Below are 25,284 nucleotides of genomic sequence, written 5' to 3' on the forward strand. Positions count from 1 at the left end.
TGTTTTACAGTTTCCATGTAAATATATTTATTTATTTATTTATTTTTATTTTTTATATACCGACATTCTTACATCCAATGTAAATCATACCGGTTTACATTAAACAGAATAGCAGGAAATACATTTCCATAGTCTAATACAATGAACATTTCTAATTAAAATTGTTAACAAGCGAAGAGAAAAGGTAAAGAATTGGAATAAAGGTTGAATTACAGAAAAATATAAAAGATTTTTTTTTTTTTTTAGAAGCACAAGGGTTGCACAAAGGGGTGCACAAAGGGGAGAGCCCCTTTGTCGCGCCCCTTCGGCGCGAGACGCACGACGCCTGATGGTGAGGCGCTCTTCAACCGTCGCCGGGGCTCCCAGTGACGTCAGGGGGGGGGGCTTGGTCACACATCGCATCGCAGTCATTCATTTCCCTCACCTCCTGCTGTTGGTTCCGTATCTTTATGGTTATGTTTCAGGGATTTGTTATATTTTCTATGGCCCACCTTAAATGTAAGACTTTTTGACCAGTACAGATTTTACAACTGCTCTTATTTTTCATACCCAGAAGGACTTAAGAACATAAGAACATAAGAAAATGCCATACTGGGTCAGACCTAGGGTCCATCAAGCCCAGCATCCTGTTTCCAACAGTGGTCAATCCAGGCCATAAGAACCTGGCAAGTACCCAAAAACTAAGTCTATTCCATGTTACCATTGCTAATGGCAGTGGCTATTCTCTAAGTGAACTTAATAGCAGGTAATGGACTTCTCCTCCAAGAACTTATCCAATCCTTTTTTAAACACAATTATACTAACTGCACTAACCACATCCTCTGGCAACAAATTCCAGAGTTTAATTGTGCCTTGAGTAAAAAAGAACTTTCTCCGATTAGTTTTAAATGTGCCCCATGCTAAATTCATGGAGTGCCCTCTAGTCTTTCTACTATCCGAAAGAGTAAATAACCGAATCACATCTACCCATTCTAGACCTCTCATTATTTTAAACACCTCTATCATATCCCCCCTCAGTAGTCTCTTCTCCAAGCTGAAAAGTCCTAACTTCTTTAGTCTTTCTTCATAGGGGAGTTGTTCCATTCCCCTTATCTGTACCTTCTCCATCGCAATTATATCTTTTTTGAGATGCGGCGACCAGAATTGTACACAGTATTCAAGGTGCGGTCTCACCATGGAGCGATACAGAGGCATTATGACATTTTCCATTTTATTCACCATTCCCTTTCTAATAATTCCCAACATTCTGTTTGCTTTTTTGACTGCCACAGCACACTGTACCGATGATTTCAATGTGTTATCCACTATGACACCTAGATCTCTTTCTTGGGTTGTAGCACCTAATAAGGAACCCAACATTGTGTAATTATAGCATGGGTTATTTTTTCCTATATGCATCACCTTGCACTTATACACATTAAATTTCATCTGCCATTTGGATGCCCAATTTTCCAGTTTCACAAGGTCTTCCTGCAATTTATCACAATCTGCTTGTGATTTAACAACTCTGAACAATTTTGTGTCATCTGCAAATTTGATTATCTCACTCATCGTATTTCTTTCCAGATCATTTATAAATATATTGAAAAGTAAGGGTCCCAATACAGATCCCTGAGGCACTCCACTGTCCACTCCCTTCCACTGAGAAAATTGCCCATTTAATCCTACTCTCTGTTTCCTGTCTTTTAGCCAGTTTGCAATCCACAAAAGGACATCGCCACCTATCCCATGACTTTTTACTTTTCCTAGAAGCCTCTCATGAGGAACTTTGTCAAACGCCTTCTGAAAATCCAAGTATACTATATCTACCGGTTCACCTTTATCCACATGTTTATTAACTCCTTCAAAAAAGTGAAGCAGATTTGTGAGGCAAGACTTGCCCTGGGTAAAGCCATGCTGACTTTGTTCCATTAAACCATGTCTTTCTATATGTTCTGTGATTTTGATGTTTAGAACACTTTCCACTATTTTTCCTGGCACTGAAGTCAGGCTAACCGGTCTGTAGTTTCCCGGATCGCCCCTGGAGCCCTTCTTAAATATTGGGGTTACATTTGCTATCCTCCAGTCTTCAGGTACAATGGATGATTTTAATTATAAGTTACAAATTTTTACTAATAGGTCTGAAATTTCATTTTTTAGTTCCTTCAGAACTCTGGGGTGGACACCATCCGGTCCTGGTGATTTACTACTCTTCAGTTTGTCAATCAGGCCTACCACATATTCTAGGTTCACCGTGATTTGATTCAGTCCATATGAATCATTACCCATGAAAACCTTCTCCATTACGGGTACCTCCCCAACATCCTTTTCAGTAAACACCGAAGCAAAGAAATCATTTAATCTTTCTGCGATGGCCTTATCTTCTCTAAGTGCCCCTTTAACCCCTCGATTACTATTGATGTAACATAAGACGTACAAACGCCATCACCATTCAGCCTTTTTAGATTTCTTGTATAATTTCCTCAATTTGCTGTTAAGGTTGACCTCCCTGCCTTTAGTAATAGATTATTGTAACAGGACTTATAATACCAATTATCTTTTATTTTATATTAATGTTAGTTACAATGAGGTACATATTCAAAAGCATTTAGCCAGATAACAAAGTAATCAGACTAAATGAAGATTTGGACACTTATCCGGCTAGATTCTAAGTATTAGCTGGCTAGAATTTAGCCATTTAAGTTAGGGACATTCTGGGGACGTAACTGGGAAGAGCTGACCTGACTGGCTAACTCCGATAATGAGAGTTACCCGGATAACTTAGTTAAGACTGGTCGGGCCAAAGAGCTGTTCTAAAGTTATTTGGAAAAAGGTGGCTGCACTACTGAATATACCTTCAAAGTTAGCCATATATGTTTCTCCACTAACTGAATATGGACCACAATATGTTTAGAACTCTTGCAAAATTTCGGTTGAGCACTGTATTGCTTGTTATATTTTGTAAATTGTAAATATACACTTAAAAAAAGAAGTGTAACAGCTTGTTCAATATATGCAAACCTTCAGTTTTCAAAAGTCCATTTAGATAAATACAAAAGTTCACAGTCTAAATATATTGATATTTCAGAAAAAAAGTGATAAAAATACTTGAGACATTAGCTTTTTAATAACAATTTCTAAAGCAATTTATCCAGGTAAATTGGACTGACAGGAATTTGCCCTCTTCTGTCAATAATCAAAGGCTTCCATTGCATAAATACTTTTAGTTGGGTAAAAAGTGGCATTCCCAAGGATTGTTAAGTCGAGGGAGGAAAACTTGTCATATACAATTGAATGCATATTTGTTATTTTACACCTGCTTGGCCACTCACACAAACAGGTGCAAAGTATGTGTCCTTTGTATACATACATATTATACTAGCTAATTTTCTCAACTTATTTATAAAGAAAATAAAGACAGTGGCATTTAAAGGAAAATGGGCCAACAGAACTAAGATGATCATTAACAAATATATTCCAGAACACATTCTACATTTTAATTGTCTTGGATGTGACATTACTTTTGGTTGCAATTATGGTATAACAAATGCATTATTTTGATTCCAATCAATCTGTGATATAATCTGCAGAGCATTAGAAAAGAGAAAACAAGAATGGAAACATGACTTGCATTAGATAAAGTTATGGCAACACCAACAGTTTTCTATGGATCTGTTATCCATAACAAACATGTTACCATAATTCAGGCAGCAGAAATGAAATTTAAGGATACAATAGACACTTGTGATTAGGAATGAAGATATAAGGGAATAATTAAACATTCTGAAGTTAATACTGAGACATAGCCAGCTAAATAATTTAGCATTAGTAATTAAAGTCAGCACGAGGCCTGTGAGCCAGTGTAAGTTCATACGCCCTGTAGCAGCCCCAGTCCCTCCTTATGCAGGATTTCCAGTTATCACAGAAACTCATTTGAAGGTACAGCCATTGCAGGGCCTGTGAGTGCATACTGGCTTACAGGACCCACACTGACTTCCATTATTAATGCTGTTGCTGACGCCTAAAGAGTGCTGCCATTTGACGCACTTGTGACCCCAGTCGAAGATTTTGTGATTCCATTTGGGGTCCTGATTTAGTTTGGGAAGCCCTGATATAGAATAACTTAATTTTCAAATCGCTTTGACAAAGGCCCTCAAGAGAGGCTCATTAGGAAATGAAAGAGTCATGGAATATGAAGCAATGTATCCTTGTGGTTTGGTATCTAGCTAAAAGACAAGAAATGGACTAAATGGTCATATCTGTCAATAGCAAAAGTTGTAGCTGACCGATCGTTTAAATGAACAGGATTACCCTGACCAATTGATGGTAGCTGGAGACCGCCAGTGTTCTCAACCGGAAGGCGTCGACACCCGGCAGGGTGGAAGCCCTATTATAAGCAAAACATGGCTTACCGTGAGTCGGCGAATCCCCATGTATACCGGCAGCCGGGCGGGATGCTGAGTCCATCTGCATACACTAAGGAAAAGGAGATTATCAGGTAAGTAATCTCAAAATTTACTAGCGTGTAGCAGATGGACTCAAAACAAGTGGGATGTACAAAAGCTACTCCCGGACTGGGCGGGAGGCTGCCCGAGGACCTTGTAGGATTGCCCTCGCAAATGCTGTGTCCTCCCTGGCCTGGACGTCCAGACAGTAGAATCTGGAGAAGGTATGGAGGGAGGACCACATCGCTGCTTTACATATCTCTGCAGGTGATAGCATCCTAGTTTCTGCCCAAGAGGCCGCTTGCGCTCTGGTGGAATAAGCCTTGAACTGTAGAGGTGGTGGTTTTCCTGCCTCTACGTAGGCCGCCTTGATAATTTCTTTGATCCAGCAGGTGATAGTGGGCCGTAAGGCCACTTCCCCTTGCTTCTTCCCGCTGTGAAGGACGAACAGATGGTCCGTCTTTCGAACTGCTTCTGACAGTTCCAAGTATCTGGTCAGTATTCTGCCGATGTCGAGATGACGCAGTATTCGACCTTCTTCTGACTTCTTCAAACCTGCCGTAGATGGCAAGGATATGGTTTGGTTGAGGTGAAAGTGTGAGACCACTTAGGGTAAGAAGGAAGGAACTGTGCGAAGATGGATAGCTTCTGGAGTGATTCTGAGAAACGGATCACGGCAGGACAGTGCTTGTAGTTCTGAGATGCGGCGTGCTGAACACACAGCCAGTAAGAACACCATCTTCAAAGTTAACAAACGGAGAGACAGGCCTCGAAGGGGCCTGAAGGCGGATCCCGCTAGAAATTCCAACACTAGGTTGAGGTTCCACAAGGGCACTGGCCACTTCAGTGGCGGGCGAATGTGTTTGACTCCTTTCAGGAAACGTGAAACGTCTGGGTGTTTGGCAATGGTGTTGCCATCTCTCCTGGGACCGTAGCAAGACAGCGCTGCTACCTGAACCTTGATGGAGCTGAGGGACAGACCCTTCTGAAGTCCATCTTGTAGAAAGTCCAAGATGATAGGAATCTTAGCGGCATGTGAATTGGTGCTGTAAGAGTCGCACCAGTCTTCAAAAACTCTCCAGATCCTGATATATGTCAGTGATGTGGAGAACTTGCGTGCTCGGAGTGTATCTATTACCGGCTCCGAGTATCCCCTTTTCTTCAATCTAGCCCTCTCAATGGCCAGATCGTAAGAGAGAATTGAGCTGGATCCTCGTGGAGGATGGGACCTTGCTGCAGCAGGTCCCTGTATGGAGGCAGGTGTAGAGGATTCCCTGCCAGTAGTCTTCTCATGTCTGCGTACCAGGGTCTTCTTGGCCAGTCCGGGGCCACTAGAAGAACTAGGCCTCTGTGTCGCTGAATCTTGTGTATAATGGCGCCCAGCAGGGCCACGGAGGAAAGGCATATAACAGGATTCCCTGAGGCCACGGCTGTACCAGGGCATCGATCCCCTGGGACAGTGGATCCCGCCTGCGGCTGAAATATCTGGGTACTTGAGCGTTGGACCTGTCTGCTAATAGGTCCATGCCCGGTGTCCCCCACTGATCCACAATCATCTGGAAAGCTGTGGGCGACAGCTGCCATTCCCCTGGATTTAGGCTTTCTCTGCTGAGGAAGTCTGCCGTGGTGTTGTCCTTCCCGGTGATGTGAACGGCGGAGATGTCCTGGAGATTTGCTTCCGCCCAAGTCATCAGGGGGGCTATTTCTAGGGATACCTATTGGCTTCTGGTTCCACCCTGTCGGTTGATGTATGCCACCGTAGTGGCATTGTCTGACATCACTCTGACCGCTCTGTTGCGAAGTCTGTTGGCAAATCACAGGCACGCTTGCCTGACTGCCCGTGCCTCTAGTCGGTTTATGTTCCACCTTGACTCTTCTCTGTTCCACCGCCCTTGGGCGGTGAGTTCGTCGCAGTGTGCTCACCATCCGTTCAGACTGGCATCTGTAGTGAGCAGGGTCCAGGTTGGGGAGGACATTTTTGACCCCCGGCTCATGTGGCCGGGCTGCAACCACCACCGCAGCTGAGTCCACACTCTGGCTGGGAGAGGTAGGCGTACGGTGTAGTTCTGTGATCGTGGGCTCCACTGAGATAGGAGGGCGCGTTGTAATGGTCTCATATGAGCCCGCGCCCATGGGATCACCTCCAGAGTGGATGCCATGAGGCCGAGGACCTGTAGATAATTCCGAGCTGTGGGCCGGCTGGCGCTCAGCAGGGCCTGCAGATGATTCCGGAGTTTCAACTTCCTTTTGGAGGTCAGGCTGACCTTGTCTTCCTGGGTGTCGAATTGAACCACTAGGTATTCCAGCGACTGGGACGGCTGTAGGGAACTCTTCTTCATGTTGACTACCCATCCAAGGCTTCCCAGAAGGGCTATAACTCTGTTGGTTGCCCGGTGGCTCTCCTCCGGTGACTTTGCCCTGATCAGCCAATCATCTAGATAGGGATGGACGAGAATCCCTTCCTTCCTGAGTGCTGCCGCCACTACTACTATGACCTTGGTAAAGATCAGCGGCGCGGTGGCTAACCTGAAGGGTAAGGCTCGGAACTAGAAGTGCTGATTCAGGACCTTGAAGCGTAAGTAGCGATGGTGATCCCGATGGATTGGGATATGCAAATAAGCTTCTGACAGGTCTAGGGAGGTGAGAAACTCCCCTGCATTCTTGTACTGCATTCTTGACAGACCGTAGAGTTTCCATGCGAAAGCTGGGGACCCATAGGTATCGGTTGATTGACTTGAGGTCCAGGACGGGCCTGAAAGTGCCCTCTTTCTTGGGTACTATGAAATAAATGGAATAATGCCCAGAATTCATCTCCTCTGCAGGCACTGGGAATATGGCTTTTAGTGCCAGGAGCCTCTGTAAAGTAACTTCTAGTGCCGTCCTCTTGAAAGGTGAACAAGGAGATTCCTCAAACTTGTCCGGCGGGAGCCGAAGAAAATCCAGGTAATAACCTTCTCGGATGATGGCGAGGACCCACTGGTCCGAAGTAATCTCGACCCACCTGCGGTAGAAGAGAGTTAGCCTGCCCCCTATGGCTGCTACCCCCGGATGGGTCGGCTGATTGTCATTGTGGGTTGCGGCCGGGACCAGAACCCGAGCCGGTTCTCCTCTTGTTGTGCTTAACCCGAAAGGGCTGGTTCCTGGCCTGAGAACGAGGTGCTTGATAGCGAGCCCTGTAAGGGTTGAAGCACTGAGAGTTTCTACCTCTGGATGGTCTAGAAAACGAACGCTGGTTCCTCCTCGACCTGTCTTCTGGCAGACGGGGTAATGGAGAGGCACCCTATTTGTTAGCCCAGTTCTCGAGATCGCTGCCGAACAGTAGGGATCCCTTAAAGGGCATTCTTCTGAGGCGCGTCTTGGAGGAAGAGTCGGCAGCCCAGTTGCGTAGCCAGAGCTGTCTCCCGGCTGCCACTGAGGATGACACTCCCTTGGCTGCCGTACGGACGAGGTCGGAGGCTGAGTCAGTGAGGAACACGAGAGCTGATTCCATGTCTTCTCCCGGGGTGTTGTTTCTCGCTTGTGATAAACAGGAACGCGTCACCAAGGTGCAGCAGGTCGCGATTCTTAGGGACATGGCTGCCACCTCGAAGGCTTGTTTCAGAATGGTGTCCATGGGCTGGTCATGTGTATCCTTGAGGGCCGCTCCCCCCTCCACCGGAATTGTGGTGCGCTTCACAATTGCGTTAACTATGGCGTCTACCTTAGGGTGTGCCAGCAACTCCTTGGATGCCGGGTCCAGAGGGTACATGCCTGACAAGGCCCGACCCCCTTTGAATGCGGCCTCCGGCGCAGTCCATTCCAGATCTATTAGCTGCTGTGCTGCTTGTAGGAGGGGAAAATGGTGAGCCGTTTGGCGCAGGCCCTCTAACACGGGGTTCATGTTAGGGTCCCCTGGGGTGTCCCGGCCCGGAATAGCCAGTTCTGATAGGCATTGTGAGACCAGGCCTGGAAGATCCTCTTTCCGAAAGAAGCGTCTCATGGTCCGATATGGTTCTATCTCCGAGGGAAGTTCTCCCTCCTCGGGGGGCTCCTCATCTTCCTCGGAGCAATCCGAATCCCCATACATGGGGCTTCTGGGTGGCGAGTGGCTGCGCTTAGGTCTCGAGGGTCCAGGGGCTGGATCATTCGGAACAGAAAGGCCCATTCGAGGAGCAGACTGCATCTGGACAAAGGCGTGGATCCCCTTGAATAATTCCACCCAGGAGAGTGAAGCCGGATCTGGCCTTAGGGGCACAGGTCTCTCGGGGTCCCTGGCTGCTCACCGTGGCCTGCTAAGTCCGGAGTGTTCCCTGAGGAACCGCTGGGCTGGGACCGGTCCTGTCCTGGAACTCCCATGGCTTCCTCACATTGGGCACATAGTGAGTCTGCTTCCTCGCTCTGTGTGGCTCTGAGGTTGCATGCTGAGCAGAGGCTTAGAGCTCTTATGCCTGATTCTGGAGGTGCCGGCTCTGCGGACGTATGGGCTCTCTGATGCTCCATACGCTTCGCAATATGTATCGCCTACTAATATGCGCTTATCTTATGAGAGTGCGCTTATCAACCTGCGCTTAGCTGCGTGTGCCTATGAATGGGCGTCTCAGGAACGTGCGCCTATCAACGGCGTCTTATGAACGTGCGCCTATCAACGGCGTCTTATGAACATGCGTCTATAACATGCGCCTAGCCACGGCGTCTTAAGGGCGTGCGCCTATAACGTACCGCCTAGCAACAGCGTCTTAGGATCGTGCGCCTATAACGTGCGCCTATCAATGGCGGCTTATCTAGGTAGCGAAGGCGAGTAGGCAGGAAAAATGGCGACCTCCTCGGCGGGCTGCCACTGAGGCAGGCCCTGTGAATCCTCACTTCCTCGGAGACCACAGTAAAGATGTACGCCTTATGTTGTCTTCGGCGCTTCCCGGCTGCGACCTGGGCGGTCTCCGGCTGCGGGGGGAGAGGGTGAGTACCTTCACCGCCGCGCTCGAGGAAGTGCACCCGCTGCCTCTAGGCCGCTCCCGAACTTGTCTCGCTCGGGGGCCAAGTCCTCGCCAGGACCAAGGCTGCCTCTACGCCACGCCCGAGCCCTTCACACTCGGGGGCTAGGTCCCTGCCGCGAGTTGGCCACCGGACCGAGGCTCCTACCTCCGAGGGACCACGGAAGTCAGCTCGGGAAACTCAACTGGGTGAGTGACCGACTGGTATCACCACAGGAGTGCGGGGCTCGTCTTCAGTAGGTTTTCTTCTAGGAAATTAGTTGTTAGAATTTGGAAACACGCTCAGCGAGTGTGAGGTAGCTCCAAACTGCTTTGGAGACGGAAATTACTGAATTGCTACACTTCCTGTGGGGGTATATGTACCCTTGCTGACGTCAGATCCGTCTCCAACTGCTAGCACGAGCACACTATACCCACTTGTTTTGAGTCCATCTGCTACACGCTAGGAAATTTGCAGATAAAACAAAATTATTCAAAGTAGTTAGATTACAAGCCAGTTGTGAGGAATTTTAATAGGACGTTGCGAGGCTTGGGGACTGGATGTCTAACTGGCAAATTAAATTTAATGAGTTCAAGTGCAAAGTAATGTATAAAGGGAATAATCCAAACTATAGGCACACACTACTGTGTTCTGTAATGGGTTATACCACCCAGAAAAGGATCTCCGAGTTCTTGTGAACAATTTATTTATTTATTTATTTAAGACTTTTATATACCGACTTTCTTGATACAAATCAAATCAACTCGGTTTACATCGAACTAAGCAGTTAACCATAACCAATTAACAAAAGACAAAATTTGATGAAGCATAAAGTTACATTATAACAAGGGAGCAAAAACTGGGGATAGGAAAATAAAGGGGGGAGAACAGAGATAGTTTACTATATACAGGTGGGGTTGTGGGAGGGAGGCAAGGAGCCAATCTCGTTATGATGTATTAGCAATCATTATTTAGTTTAATTACGGTGGAGATGGGAACAGTACTGAGTCATGCTATTGGACTAGGAACAGGGAAAGGCTCGACCGAAAAGCCATGTCTTGAGTTTCTTTTTAAAAGTTAGGAGACAGGTTTCCTGCCTGAGGTCCGGGGGCATGGAGTTCCAAATGGAGGGACCTATTGTTGAAAATGCCCGGTCTCTGATGTTTGAGTGGTGCACCACTTTGATAGGGGGAACGTGTAAGGATCCTTTGTAGGCTTCCCTTAAGGGTCTGGCTGTAGAGTGAAGTTTGAGAGGGTGTAGCAGGTCAAGAGGCGTCTGGTGGTGAATGTTTTTGTGAATAATTGTAAGTGATTTATGTAGAATCCTAAAGTTTACTGGGAGCCAATGGAGATCTTTTAATATGGGCGAGATGTGCTCTCTCAGATTAGTATTTGTCAGGATTCTCGAAGCCGCATTTTGAAGCAGCTGGAGGGGTTTTATTGTAGTAACAGGAAGACCTTGCAAGACGGAGTTGCAGTAATCGACCTTAGAGAACAGGATGGCTTGGAGGACCGATCTGAAATCATGATGGAAGAGAAGCGGCTTGAGTTTTTTGAGTACGTGTAGCTTGTAGAAGCACTCCTTCGTGGTGTGGTTTATACATTTCTTTAGACTCAGGTGACTATCTATTATGACTCCAAGGTCTCTTGCGTGGGAAATTTGTGTGTTGGTGTGTAGCTTTTGATGGAAGGGACTACCTTCTGGGGTGATGAGCAGGAGTTCTGTCTTGTTAGTGTTAAGCACCAGGTTGAGGTTTGAGAGGTAGAGGTTGACTTGAGAGGCTTGAGAGGTAGAGAGGTAGGCTTGAGAGGTAGAGAGGTAGACTTGAGATGCTTGAGAGGTAGAGGTTGACAATATTTTGAAGTCCTAGGTTTAGTATGAGGTAGTGGTCAAAAAAGCAAATAAAAAGTTAGATATTATAAAGAAATGAATGCAAAATAAAATGGAAGACATGTTGCAACTACAGATTGAGTACTGTGTTCAAGTCTGGTAGCCTCATCTAAAAAAAACATAGTGAACTACAAAAGTTACAGAAAAAGGTGACAAATTATAAAGGTAATGTAACAGCTCCCCTATGAGGGAAGAATAAACAAATTAGGGCTATTCAGCTTGGAGATGAGAAAATTGGGAGGAAAAATGTAAGGATTTGCTGTACTCCACTGAGATCTTATTATAGATTAGTGGAATAGAAATGATATCAAATACATACATAAATAAGGCAGGGGTCTATAAAATTATAAGTTGGGTGGAACTTGTAAACAGCAGACAGTTATTTACTCTTTCCAATTCTAGCTCTAGGGGACTCTCCATGAAGCTAAAATATAGCAGAATCAAATTGGAGAATGCATCTTTTCATTCACCACACAATTAAACTGTGAAATTGATTGGCAAAGGATGTGATGAAAGCACTAAGCATAGCTGGATATAAAAAGACAATTAAGCTCTGGAATTTGTTGCCAGAGGATGTGCAGTTAGTGTAGCTGGGTTCCAAAAAGGTTTGGATAAGTTCTTGGAGAAGTCCATTAACTGCTATTAATCAAGTTTACTTAGGGAATAGCCACGGCTATTAATTGCATCAGTAGCATGGGATCTTCTTGGTGTTTGGGTAATTGCCAGGTTCTTGTGGCCTGGTTTGGCCTCTGTTGGAAACAGGATGTTGGGCTTGATGGACCCTTGGTCTGACCCAGCATGGCAATTTCTTATGTTCTTAAATTCCTGGAGGAAACGTCTATAAACAACTATTAACCAAGTGGACATTATTGGGGGACCTGAGACTTTGTATCTTTGATTAAGTCAGGTAGATTTTTGGCATTATAAAAATTTAAGGGCTAATTTTAAAAGCCCTGTGTGCGTTAAAACTGGGAGAAACCACATGCACCCCATGGGATTTTGAAATGCCCGCAGCCACACACATATCTCCCGGTACAAGATGAAGAATGGGTTTAGGAATAAGGAGCAGGCCAGTAGCATGGTTTCGGTGGGGCGTGGACAGGCTGGGACAGCGCCATTAGTCACTGCCCTGCTGAAGCGTGCACTGACAGCCAACCAGCCCACGTAACCTGCTACTACTCCAGAGAGCAGGTAAATTATAAAATAAAAAAAATAATAATAAATTAGAGGGATTTTAAGGGTCAGGATTAATAGGAGAAAAGGGAGGCAGATCAGGTAGAGGGTTGATAAAGTTCCTTCCCAGTCCGCTCCTTTATTGGAGCGGACTGGGAGGAAACTAGGATTAGGGCCTATCGTGTCACTGTGTGAATTTTATAAAATACTGCCCCCACCTTTATGCATGCAAGTCAGCATTTGTGTATGCCAAAATAAAATTGCGTGTGCATGTGTGTGCAGGTAGTGGATTTTGTAACATGCACTTGTCGATGTGCCCATGTTATAAAATCGGCGCGTGCATGTGTGCTCGCCAGAAACCATATGCACACGGATGCCTGAGCACGGGTTTAAAAGTTACCATCTTATTGAACTATCTAATCTCTTTGAATTATGGACATCAATGCATACTTATCTTCACACTTTCCTATTTTGGACTGTTGATTTTGTATTGTTTTTTAACCACCTAGTGGTATGCCTCAGGTAACAGTTTCTTGACTCCAAGTATTTATTAATCTTTCAAGTATAGGAAAACTATGAGCAATAGATAAGGAATATCATGTTATCAATGCATGCTTCTATCATTTGAGACAAGCACATTCTAATGAATAAGACAAAAGAAATAAATTATATCTTACATAAAGGAGAAAAGAAATACAACGCCTAATCACAATATATATTCAAAAGGAGAAGGACCTTCAGACTATTGACTCAGTTTTGAGAGATAAATATATATAATCCTGCTTCCAATTTTTATTACATGACAAATTATGAGTGGATCATTATCTAACAGAGTTGAAAGAATGTTTCAATCTAGCTGAGTAGATTATTAGCAAGCCTAGGTCACAAAGTTTTGGATTCTCCAACAAGATCATGATGGACTGAGTTCATACCTAAGCAGGGGCAGAATGGAGAAAAATATCAGCCCAGGGATTTTTTTTTAAATAGGCCCATGTGATTCAATGACTCCCAAAAGCACACCAAGCTGACCCTAGAGAGGGACATTATGTGACCTGGAACACATCTGTTTCTACTGTCAGAACTGATCCAAAAAATCTTCAATACCAGGGATGCTCGCCCCTTCCCCAATTTCACATTTACCTTCACCCAGTTCTCAAATTCCTGCTTTAATCCCCCAACCCCACACCCTAGCTTTTTTTTTTTTTTCAGGTAACCTTAACTACAGGCTACAATGATACATTCAGCTGCTGGGTTCTGCAGCACTTTGTTGACCTGGTGATAGTTGGAGAGCTGTAATATGTTGGTCCTAGCCAGTCCCTCTCTCCTTCACAGCTTTTTTTTTTTTAATTTTACTGGATGTACTGAGGCCAAAAAAACTCAGTTTCTTGTCCTAGGGCACTGTTGTTTTCAGTCACAGTGCTCCCTACCAGTGCTTGCACAACCTTACTTTCCCTTCTTCCATCTCTGAGGCTATAGGCAGACAGTTTAAACCAGATGGAAACAGAGCTCTGTTACCACAGGACCAGGACTAGCAATAGACTGCTTTTTTTTTTCTCTCTCTCTGATAGCTCATCCAATCAGTAAAAAAAAAAAAAAAAAAAGGAGGTGCAGTCCCTCTCTCCTTCGCAGCTTTTTTTTTTTTTTAATTTTACTGGATGTACTGAGGCCAAAAAAACTCAGTTTCTTGTCCTAGGGCACTGTTGTTTTCAGTCACAGTGCTCCCTACCAGTGCTTGCACAACCTTACTTTCCCTTCTTCCATCTCTGAGGCTATAGGCAGACAGTTTAAACCAGATGGAAACAGAGCTCTGTTACCACAGGACCAGGACTAGCAATAGACTGCTTTTTTTTTTCTCTCTCTCTGATAGCTCAGCTCCGACTGAAGCATAAAAGAGAGGCAGGCCATTTTTTCTTCCTGTTCCTTTGAGCTTCTAATTCAATTAGGAGTAGCTGCTATTGGACAATAAGAACGTAAGCAGTATCATACTGGATCCAATCAAGAGCCCACAGACCCCAGCATCTAGTCTCTGACTGTGGCCAATCCAGATCTCCAAGAAGTATCAGGTAGATCACATGAAGTAGATCCATTTTTTGTGGCCCACTCCAGGGATAAGCAATAGCTTCCTCAAGTAAACCTGGCTAATAATTGTTTATGGACTTTCTTTAATCATTTTTAATTTCTGGAATGCATTTTATCTAGTCTTCCAAAATGGTAGTTTTAAACAGTCCCCATGCCTAATGAAGACTTTTAGCCCTTATAACAGTGTCTTTTAATTTCATTCTAGTCTCCTCATTTTATCATAATAACCCTTTCTAAAGTGATATATTACTGCAGTAGTTTTATTTATTATTTTCCCTCTAGTGATTATCTCAAAATTGACTGAATTATGGTCAATATTTGCAAGTGGCTCAACATTATCCTTTGCACCAGATTTTCATTCCACTGATAGCTAGATCTAAAGTCAAACTTACTCTTGATGGTTCTAGGATTAATTGTTCTCTGAAGCAGTCATTTATGACATTTAGGAACTTAACCTCCGACATTCACACAATTGATAGCATCATAAGCTTTAATTTACAGCTATCTGGGTTACTACCATATAGGAAAATCGCTTACCTTGTAATAGGTGTTATCCCAGGACAGCAGGCTGTAGTCCTCATATATGGGTGACGTCACTGACGGAGCCCTATTGCGGGAAAAACTTCTGTCAAAGTTTCTAGAAACTTTTGACTGGCACTGAGGCCACTGAGCATGCCCAGCATGCCATGATATTCTCTGCCACAGGGGTCTCACTCTAGTCTCGTATGTAGCAATAAGCTTTAGCAAAAATAAAATAATAAAACCAATGAGACCCAACTCCACGGGGTGGCGGGTGGGTTTCGTAAGGACTATATCCTGCTGTCCTGGGATAACACCTATTACAAGGTAAGCAATTTTGCTTTATCCCAGGACAAGCAGGATGCTAGTCCTCACATATGGGTGATTAGCAAGCTAGAGGTCGAGTCATTTTATATTGAGGCAACAGTGAAGTTTTGTTGGTGAAAATGAGTCAGCCGAAGATCACAGCAGGTTGGTTGTAGAAGGAGTTGGGATTAAACTGGAAACAAGTTCTTTAAGACAGATTGTCCATAGGCTGAATCTTGTCATCCTTGTTTGTCCAAACAGTAATGAGCTGCAAAGGTGTGAAGAGAACTCCATGTTGCTGCTTTACATATGTCAAGGATTGGCACTGAAGGATAGTGTGCTACTGAAGTTGATATTGCTCTTACTGAGTGTGCCTTTACTCGCCCTTGGAGAGGAAGGCCTGCTTTTTCATAGCAAACTGTATGCAATCTGCTAGCCAATTGGATAGAGTATGTATACCCACTGCTTTACCTGGTTTGTTTGGATCATAAGAAACAAAAAGTTGATTGGATTTCCTGTGGACTGCAGTGCGGTTTAAGTAAAAAGATAGAGCACGCTTACAGTCCAAGGTATGTAAAGTCTGTTCTCCTCGGTGAGAATGAGGCCTTGGGAAGAATGTGGGTAAAACTATTTATTTATTTCGGATTTTTATATACCGACATTCTCAATACAAGTATCGAATCAGGTCGGTTTACATATAACAAAACTTTCGCACAAAAGGCGTTACATGGAACAGCGTTTCTTAACATATAACGTATAACATATTGCATTTAGCATATAACCTATAACATATGGATATTAATAATAGATTAAATTAAATATTACATAGATAATAATAATAATAATAGTAACTCGTCAACAGGACGTAGGTGAATGCTCGGCATGATTATAGCGAGAATAAATATCTAGAAAAAAATTAAAGGGTAGACTAAATTGAGATTTGAGGGTACACAGACCATGTTGATGTGCAAAGTATGCGAGAAATCCATGAGTTAAGGAAGACAGATGAATCAGAGATTGGTTCAAGTGGATTGGTTCAAGTGGAATTCCGTAACTACCTTGGGAAGGAATTTTGGATGTGTATGGAGAACCACCCTGTCATGTAGGAATTTTGTGTAGGGTGCGTACGTTACAAGTGCTTGTAACTCACTAACCCTTCTAGCTGACGTAATGGCTATGAGAAAAATAGTCTTCCATGTGCGAAATTTAAGATCACATGAATCTATGGGTTCGAAAGGAGAACGCATGAGTCTTGTTAAAACCAGATTCAGGTCCCATTCTGTGACTGGTGGCCGAATTGGTGGTTTAAGTTGCATTAAACCTCTCATAAACCTGCTGACAAGAGGTTGTGTGGAGACTGGTGCATCTTCCATCTTGTTATGGTAAGCTGAGATTGCACTTAAGTGTACCCTTACTGATGAAGTCTGGAGACCAGATTCTGAAAGATGGTATAAGTAGTCTAGAAGTGAAGTAGTGGGGCAAGTGAAAAGATCAATACTCTTTTGCGTGCACCACAAAGTAAATCTCTTCCATTTGGACAAATAATTATTTCGAGTGTAAGGTTTATGTGAAGCTATAAGCACTTGAGATACATTGGTTGAAAGGTTAAGTGGACGTAAAATCAAGCTTTCAACATCCATGCTGTCAGGGATAGGGATTGAAGGTTGGGATGGCGCAACCTGCCCTGATCCTGAGTTATGAGAGTGGGGGCTACTCCCAGGCGAATGGGATCCCTGATCGAGAGGTCTAGAAGTGTGGGAAACCATACTTGTAGAGGCCAATATGGGGCTATGAGTATCATGGTTCCTTTGTCTTGTTGTAACTTCACTAGAGTTTTGGTTATTATTTATTTATTTATTTATTTATTTGAAGCTTTTATATACCGAGGTTTAGCACATGCCTTCACCCCGGTTTATGAGCGTTATCGGAGGATACGCGTATAGAAGGCCTGAGTTCCAAGGGCGAGCAAAGGCGTCCTTGGCTGGCTGGTTTTTCTGTTTGAGTAGAGAACATAATCTGTCCACTTTGCGATTCAGATGTGACGCAAAGAGGTCTATTGTTGGTTGACCCCCAAAGTTGAAATATCCTGGTCGCTACTGAGGGATCCAGGGACCATTTGTGTGGTTGGAATTGGTGACTGAGTCAATCTGCCACTACATTGTGAATGCCTGCCAGATAAGTGGCCCGAAGGAACATTGAGTGGTTCAGGGCCCAGCCCCAAATCTGTGCAGCTTCTTGACAAAGGAGATACGAGCCAGTACCTCCCTGTTTGTTGATGTACCACATAGCAACTGTGTTGTCCGTTTGGATCAGAACAGTCTTGTGTGAAAGGCAGTCCTTGAATGCATGCAGTGAATAACTTATAGCTCACAGTTCCAGGAAATTGATTTGAAATGTTGCTTCAAGCTTTGTCCAAGTCCCCTGAGTTTGGAGAGTGTCTATGTGAGCTCCCCAACCCAAGGTGGATGCATCTGTAGTTAACGTTATCTGCGGGACTGGTTGTTGGAAGGGTAGGCCCTTGTGCAAATTGTTCTTGTTCACCCACCAAAGTAGAGATGAACGTAGCTGGTGGGTTACTTGAATTGGAGAATGCAGTGGTTGAATGGCTTGGATCCACTGAGACCTTAAAGTCCATTGGGTAACCCTCATGGCAAGCCTTGCCATAGGAGTGACATGAACTGTGGAGGCCATGTGGCCTAGTAAGGTTAGAAACTGATGAGCTGTTGCTTGTTTCTTTGAGTGGATCGAGCTTGCCAACAGGGATAGAGTTTCTGCTCGATCTTCAGGTAGAGAGGCCTTTGCAAGAATGGTGTTCAATTCTGCTCCTATGAATTGAAGAAGGTGAGATGGAGTAAGATGGGATTTTTGATAATTGATGAGGAATCCCATGGAATGAAGTAGGGATATCGTTCGATGGAGGGAGGTGAGAGCTCCCTCTTGAGAGTGACTTCTGATGAGCCAATTGTCTAGATATGGAAACACATGGACACTTTGTTTGTGCAAGTGTCCTGCTATTACTGCCAGACATTTTGTGAATACTCTGGGAGCAGAGGCTAGTCCGAACGGCAGAACTCTGTACTGGAAATGTTGATGGCCCACCATGAAGCGCAGGTACTTGCGATGAGGAGGGAATATTGGAATGTGAGCGTAAGCATCTTGAAGATCCAGAGAACAAAGCCAATCTTCTTTTTGAAGAAGTGGAAGCATGGTGCCTAGAGATACCATCCTGAACTTTTCTTTCTTTAGAAATTTATTGCGATTTCTGAGGTCTAGGATGGGACGTAGGCTTCCGGTTTTCTTTGGAATGAGGAAATAACGGGAATAGAATCCTCTGCCCCTCTGAGAGCAGGGCACAGACTCTACCGCCCTGGCTTTCAGAAGGGTAGATAATTCCATTTATAATTGAAGCATATGATCTTCGCTGAGATGAGATGGACTTGGTGGAAAATCTTGAGGAATTGAGGTGAAATTGAGTTGATATCCTCGATCTATGATTGATAGGACTATTGGTCTGATGTTATTGATATCCAATTGTTGTAAAATTTGGATATCCGGCCTCCTACTGGTAGCTTTGGCTGAAGGTTTGAGGAAAGGCTCAGTTCTCTGGATGAAATTTCAAAAACCGGCAGCCGGTCCTGTTTGTGGTGCAGGTTGGGGCCTAGCTGATCTCTGTTGCCGTGGTTGCGGTCTTTGCTGGGTTCTGGATGGCCTGGGTCTAGATGCAGGAGGGTAATATCTCCGTTGACGGTAGAAAGGTTGTCTGGTATCTTTCCTTGGAGGTCTACGGCTAGTATGGATGGCGGGATCTTGTGGGAAGGAAGAGAGTTGTCGTAATGTTTCTGTGTGCTCTTTCAGTTGCGACACAGCATCCTGTACCTTGGGTCCAAATAAGTTGTCTCCAAGGCAGGGGAGGTCCACTAGCTTATCCTGCACCTCTGGCCTAAGGTCTGAGGCCTTGAGCCAAGCCCACCTCCTGGCACTGATGCCTGTCGCAGCTACTCTTGAAACCGTCTCAAAGCTGTCGTAGCAGCTCAGACATCATGCTTTCCGGCTTCTAAACCTTTGTTTATGATAGCCTGTGCAGCCTCCTGGTATTGTGTAGGGAGAGATGGAACAAACTCCTCAATTTGTTTCCATAGATTTCTCTGGTACTGGGTCATATAGAGGTGATATGATGAGATCCTGGAATTCAACATTGCACCTTGAAAAACCTTATCGCCCAGGGAATCCAGGAACCTATGGTCTTTACCTGGGGGATTAGATGAGTGGACCCTTGTTCTTTTAGACTTTTTCTGCTCTGATTCTATGACCACTGAGTGGTGGGGAAGTTGTGGCTTTTGATATCCAGGCGTGGATTGTACAAGGTAGGTACTATCCATACGCTTATTTACTGCTGGGACAGAGCAGGGATGTTCCCAGAGGGGGTGTTGTAGTTGCAAGAGAACATCATGGATAGGAATTGCAACAATTTGCTTTGGAGGGTCGACAAACTGGAGTACCTCCAAAGTCTGCTGTCTGGTGTCCTGCTCTGCTTGTAATTTGAAGGGGATGGAGTCCGCCATCTCCTGTACAAAGGTGGTAAAAGTGAAATCCTCCGGAGGGAACTGTTTCCTGGCATGTGGTGGTGATAGGTCAGACATAAATGCTTCTGAGGAGGTATACGAGCCTGTGTCAGACCAAGTGTCATACTCCTGAGTTTGATGATGAGGAGTTGTAGTCCTATGAGGGGGAGGAAGACCAGAAGGTCCTGGCAAAGGGTCCTCAAGTGGAGCATCTTCTGTATCCTCTTCTATAGGGTTAGATGGCAAGGAGGCTAACAAATCCTGGTATCGCTTGGTAAGGATACCATGCAGCGCTTCTTCTGTAGAACCTGAAGTCTCAGGAATGTGTGGCGCTGTTGGTGGATGTTTTGGCATCGAAGCTTTTGGTTTAGTCGATGCCTTTTTTGCAGATACCGATGCTTTTTTACTGTAATGTAGGGTGGGTGCCGTAGTGTAGATGGATATCGGCTGTGGAATCAATGAAATCGTAGACATCGATGTGGATAAAAAGGAGAACATCGATGTGGAAATAGTCATTGAGGGCATCAATGAAATCGATGTTGCTGGCATCGGGGTTCTCTCCGGCATCGAGAGTACTCCGGATGATGTCACCGGCATCGAAAGTGTCATTGGTATGGATGCTACTGGCATCGGTGACGTAAGTGTAGAAAACGTCACCGGCATCAGCGCGCTCGCCGGCATCGGCGCGGTCGCCGGCATCAGCGTGGTCATCAGCATGGTCGCCGGAACTTGTGTCTTCAAGGCTTCCATCACTGCTTGTCTGTTAAGTGTGGTTAAGTCTTGTGTAGTCGGTGGAAGTATCGGCACCGATGAAGGCATCGATAGCGGTGACTCTGAAGGCGGTACCAGGGTAGGCGCAGTTGTTAGTGGTGTATCCGCATCTTTATGCCACTTCGCGCTTGGTTCCCCCGGTGGGGGGGGGGGGGGGAAGCAATGGTGACGCCAAGGCTCAATGATGTCGATGTTTGTGTTTAGGCCTTGGTTCAGTGACTGACCTTGCCGATGACGTCGACGGGGCTGACGATGCTGCATCTCCGGATCCTTCCAGTCGATGTATTTTAAGGAGGAGTTTCTTTGTAACTCCTGCTGGAGATGATTTGGTCGAAGTAGAAGGTGAGGGAAGTAGTTGGAGATGGAAAAGATGTGTCATCTTTTCTTGCCGAAGTTTCCTACCTTTCGGCGTCATCTCCTGACATTGTTGGCATGATGAAATATCATGCTTCTCACCCAAACAGACTACACATTCTAGATGTGGGTCTGTTACTGACATGGTCCAATTACAAATCAGGCATTTTTTGAAACCCGAAGCCATGTCAGTATCGACAGCCGTCAATGAAAAAATTTTGCGAAAAAAAACTCAGTTTTATAGCGCAAAAACGTTATCAATTTTGTCACCGTCCGGTGACAAAAGGGAAGTGAGACCCCAAATGGGAAAAAATGTGAAAAATAATTGACTTTTCAGTCAGAATTGTGAGTAAACTCACAGGGCTCCTTTCTACGTGATGCTTACAGCAGCGAGGAAAAACGAAGACTAGAGTGAGACCCCCTGTGGCAGAGAATATCATGGCATGCTGGGCATGCTCAGTGGCCTCACAGTACCAGTCAAAAGTTTCTAGAAACTTTGACAAAAGTTTTTCCCGCAATAGGGCTCCGTCAGTGACGTCACCCATATGTGAGGACTAGCATCTTGCTTGTCCTGGGATAACATCATTACTTTCTCTAGCCAGCTATTACAGCCTTTAGCTAAGAGCCACAGACTGATTCCCTTTGGAACTCAGTATAAATGCACACTAGATGTTGACAGTAGATGTTACCATTAAACAATGGCTGGGATCCTCCACCCAAAGGCTGTGAACATTGCCTATGCAGGATCCTCAGCTGGTGCAAGGAGTAAAACCTGTGCCAAGGAAATGAACCTTGCAGGACACTGCACTTGCCAATAAGCTAGTCCTCAATCAGAATTACTTTTGTCTAGCAAATTGGGGGTTCCCTTTCCTTACCTGGCTCATTTATCCTGCCAAACATATGCCTGGTGTTATGTTTCCTCAATTTGAAACATGTTTCACAATAGTCAAAGTCATCACAGTTTCTGCATTTGAATCTGGATCCATTGATGGGAAACATCTGACATCCATCACAGCTAAGGGAAATGAAAGGAAGAATTAGCATAAATTGTAACATTTCAATAGGCATAAATCTACAATACATTGCAGCATCATATCAGTGTCTCTTTCAGTATAATACTAAAATCAAGGTGATAATTAAAAAATGTAGGTTTAGTCACTATGGAATTTTGCTTTTATAAACTAGATTTATTCAGAATAGATCTTCCTAGCCCAGAGAAAATGTATTAATCCCTCTACATTTTAGCTAGGAAAACAAATGCAAAAATACATACATAAAAAAAGAGTATCCTGAATTTCCCGTCGATAGCAGGGCTGAATTAGCCATGCTGTATGGGAACTGTCAATCAGGGCCCAGGAAGGCGGAGCTTTGTAGCAGAGTGTAGATCTTTGATCCTCTGCGGCTGCGCGTGGGTTCCCGCGCAGTAGTCAACGGTTCTCCTCAGTCTGTTTTTTTCCGCGCACGGGAGCGCACACGGAGCCTTCTTCTCCTCAGGAAGAAAAGTTAATTTAGTCAAAATGTCAACAAAAAAGTCGGGGTTCAAGCCGTGTCCGTGCGGTAAGATCATGTCCGTCACCGACGGACATGATCGATGCTACCGCTGCCTGGGACGTGACCACAACCAGTCCGACTGTGAACATTGTGCAAAGATGTCTCTGAGGGCTCGACGACACAGGAGCTATCGTTGGTTGGAGCTCTCAACGGAAGACAAAGCGTCCACAACTCATTCCTCTCCGGCCCCGAAATACAAGACATCAAAGTCGGGTAAGAGAGCGGCTCCTTGGGGCCCGCAGTCACCAAAGGTACGGGACGCAAAAAGGAACCCCAAAGAGAGAGTAGACCAGGGATCTGGTCTTCATTCCAAGGCTCCTGAAGTGGGGAAACAGAGGCCTTTCAGATTGACTGAGCCTAGTACCCAAAAGCCTCTTAAGGACAATCCGGTCCGGTCCTTATTGCTGTTACAGCAATCGGATCCACATAGAGACTCGGAACCACCTAAAAAGATACAAAAGCGGGCCGAGGGAGTGCCGAAGAAGTCGCATGCGACGCCGGAACGTCCAGAACCAAAGCCTCAGACGGCGCCGAAGCCCAAGCCTCAGTCGGCGCCGAAGCACTACTCAGCCCCAAAGCCTCACTCGGCGCCGAAGCCTCACTCGGCGCCGAAGCCTCAGTCGGCTCCGAAGCCTCACTTGGCGCCGAAACCTCAAGCGACGCCGAAACCTCACTCGGCTCCGAAACCTCAGTCGGCGCCGAAACCTCAGGCGGGGCCGAAACCATCTCAATCAAAACCGAAGTCAAAATCGGCTCCGAAATCTCTATCACACCAAGCCGCTAAGGCAGACCATTCAAACAGAGGATCATCATCTGAACCCATGCAAGTGGAACACTTGTCAGAGTACCTGACCCATGTCAAGAACTCCCAGACGAAACGAGATTTCAAAGACCCCTTGCAAGGATCACAGTGTACCAAAGATAATCACAATGATCAATCGGATCAGACTTCAAGCAACTTGCCAGGAGTATCGGTATCCCCTCCTAGGATAAGTACTGACCCTCACAGGGAAAAACAACAAAGTAGCCATTCGCATAGGAAAGAACATGCGGACAGGAAGTCTCGAAGCAGTAGACACTCTTCGATAAGAAAAAGGCATCGGCATCATTCCGACTCTTCCCCCTCCACTAGTAGGGGACATAGTCATGCAAAACAACATCATACCTCCCATCATAGGGAAGTGAGATCCTCCTCTTCCTCTTGCTATAAGACTAAATCTGAAAGATCTTGCTCTACTTCTCAGGGAGTTATTCCAATTTCTTCGTCATCATCATCTAACAAATCAAGGAGTCTACAGTCCACTCGTCAACAAGGAACGGAGTGGAGTGATCTTTCAGAAGGTGAGAGTAATTATAATCCTCCACCAATGGACTTACCATATGAATCCAGTCAGTTGGAGAAACCCCCGCCAATGCCACCTCATACATCAAAAGCATTTTGGGACCTGACACAGTCTTTAGCCGGCTTTTTTGAAACACTACAATCAACGTACACTCTACCTCCGGAGTCTACTTCCCCGGCAGACAACAATAGCCCTGCTCAACAGCATACCCAACGGAATATACCTTCTCCCCGATCCCCATCTCCACAGGGCTTGCTCGTCCATTCACCATCTCCATCAAGAGCTTCCGTATCCATACATTCCTCACCACTTTCTTCTACCGGGTACCCATCTGATCCTCCAGAGCAACCAGCGGAACCTTATTCCCCTCCAGAGGATCTCACCTATCCCAAGTTCATCACTAAGATGGGAAATATACTCAAACTAGATGTCCAAAAGCTACTGGAACCGAGGGCGGAAACATTAGGATTGCTAAAGATTTTTGATGCGCCGGGGGAACCGTCTGCTCTACCACCACATGCGATGCTCCACGGGGTCCTGCAAAAATCATGGGAAACCCCCTTTGCTCTACAGGCCGTATCCAGAAAGACTGATTTAAAATTCAGGCTCCAAAAGCCTTCGATGTATGCGATTCCCCAACTACCACATGACTCTATAGTGGTGGAATCTGCCTTACAAAAGTCTAGGAAAACAAAGACACACGCATCCGCCCCACCTGGGAAAGACAATAAGTCCTTGGATGACTTTGCCAAATGCGTCTATCAGAACACAATGCTTACAGCAAGAATTCACCACCATAATTTTTATATGGTACAATACATGTATGAATGCCTGCAAGCCACCAAGGGCCTATTTACGTCCTTAGGAGACTCCACTCCATCCTTGATTTCGGACATGGAAGAATGCACTCGACATATGTTGAGAGCAGTCTACGAGGGCTTCGAAAACTCGTCCAGAGCTTCGGCCGTGGCTATAGCAGCCAGACGTCTTGCCTGGCTCAAAGCTAGCGCTATTAGGGAAGATCTCCATGAGAAACTCGTGAACTTACCATGCAGGGGAGAGAACCTTTTCGGGGACCGCCTCCATGATACTGTGAGTAAATTGAAGGATCAAGCACTAGCGGTCCAGTCGCTCGCTGCCCCAGCGTCAACCAAACGTTTTTTCTCCTCTTCTCGCAGACAACCATTTCCCAGGAAACAATACAGGGCTTATCAAAACTTTAGGCAACAACCCTATCTACCATACCACAGGCAGCCAAATAACAACCCTCCGCAACAACAGCAACAACGGAGGGGAAGGCCTCGTACACAACGACAACAACAACCACAACAGTCATCAGTTCCAGCAAAGACCTCACAGTC

At 45.2% G+C, this 25,284-nt stretch overlaps 1 protein-coding gene across 1 annotated transcript in view; it reads right to left on the minus strand.

Annotated features, from left to right (window-relative positions):
* LOC115092958 (E3 ubiquitin-protein ligase HERC2-like) overlaps window positions 1–25,284 on the minus strand; it is a 2,733,734-nt gene that overhangs the window by 1,387,208 nt on the left and 1,321,242 nt on the right. The window contains 1 exon segment of the mRNA XM_029604466.1: window positions 21,905–22,044. Within this exon segment, the coding sequence (XP_029460326.1) occupies window positions 21,905–22,044 (140 nt within the window).

Source organism: Rhinatrema bivittatum, chromosome 5 (assembly GCF_901001135.1).
Source record: "Rhinatrema bivittatum chromosome 5, aRhiBiv1.1, whole genome shotgun sequence".
Taxonomy (NCBI): Eukaryota; Metazoa; Chordata; class Amphibia; order Gymnophiona; family Rhinatrematidae; genus Rhinatrema; species Rhinatrema bivittatum.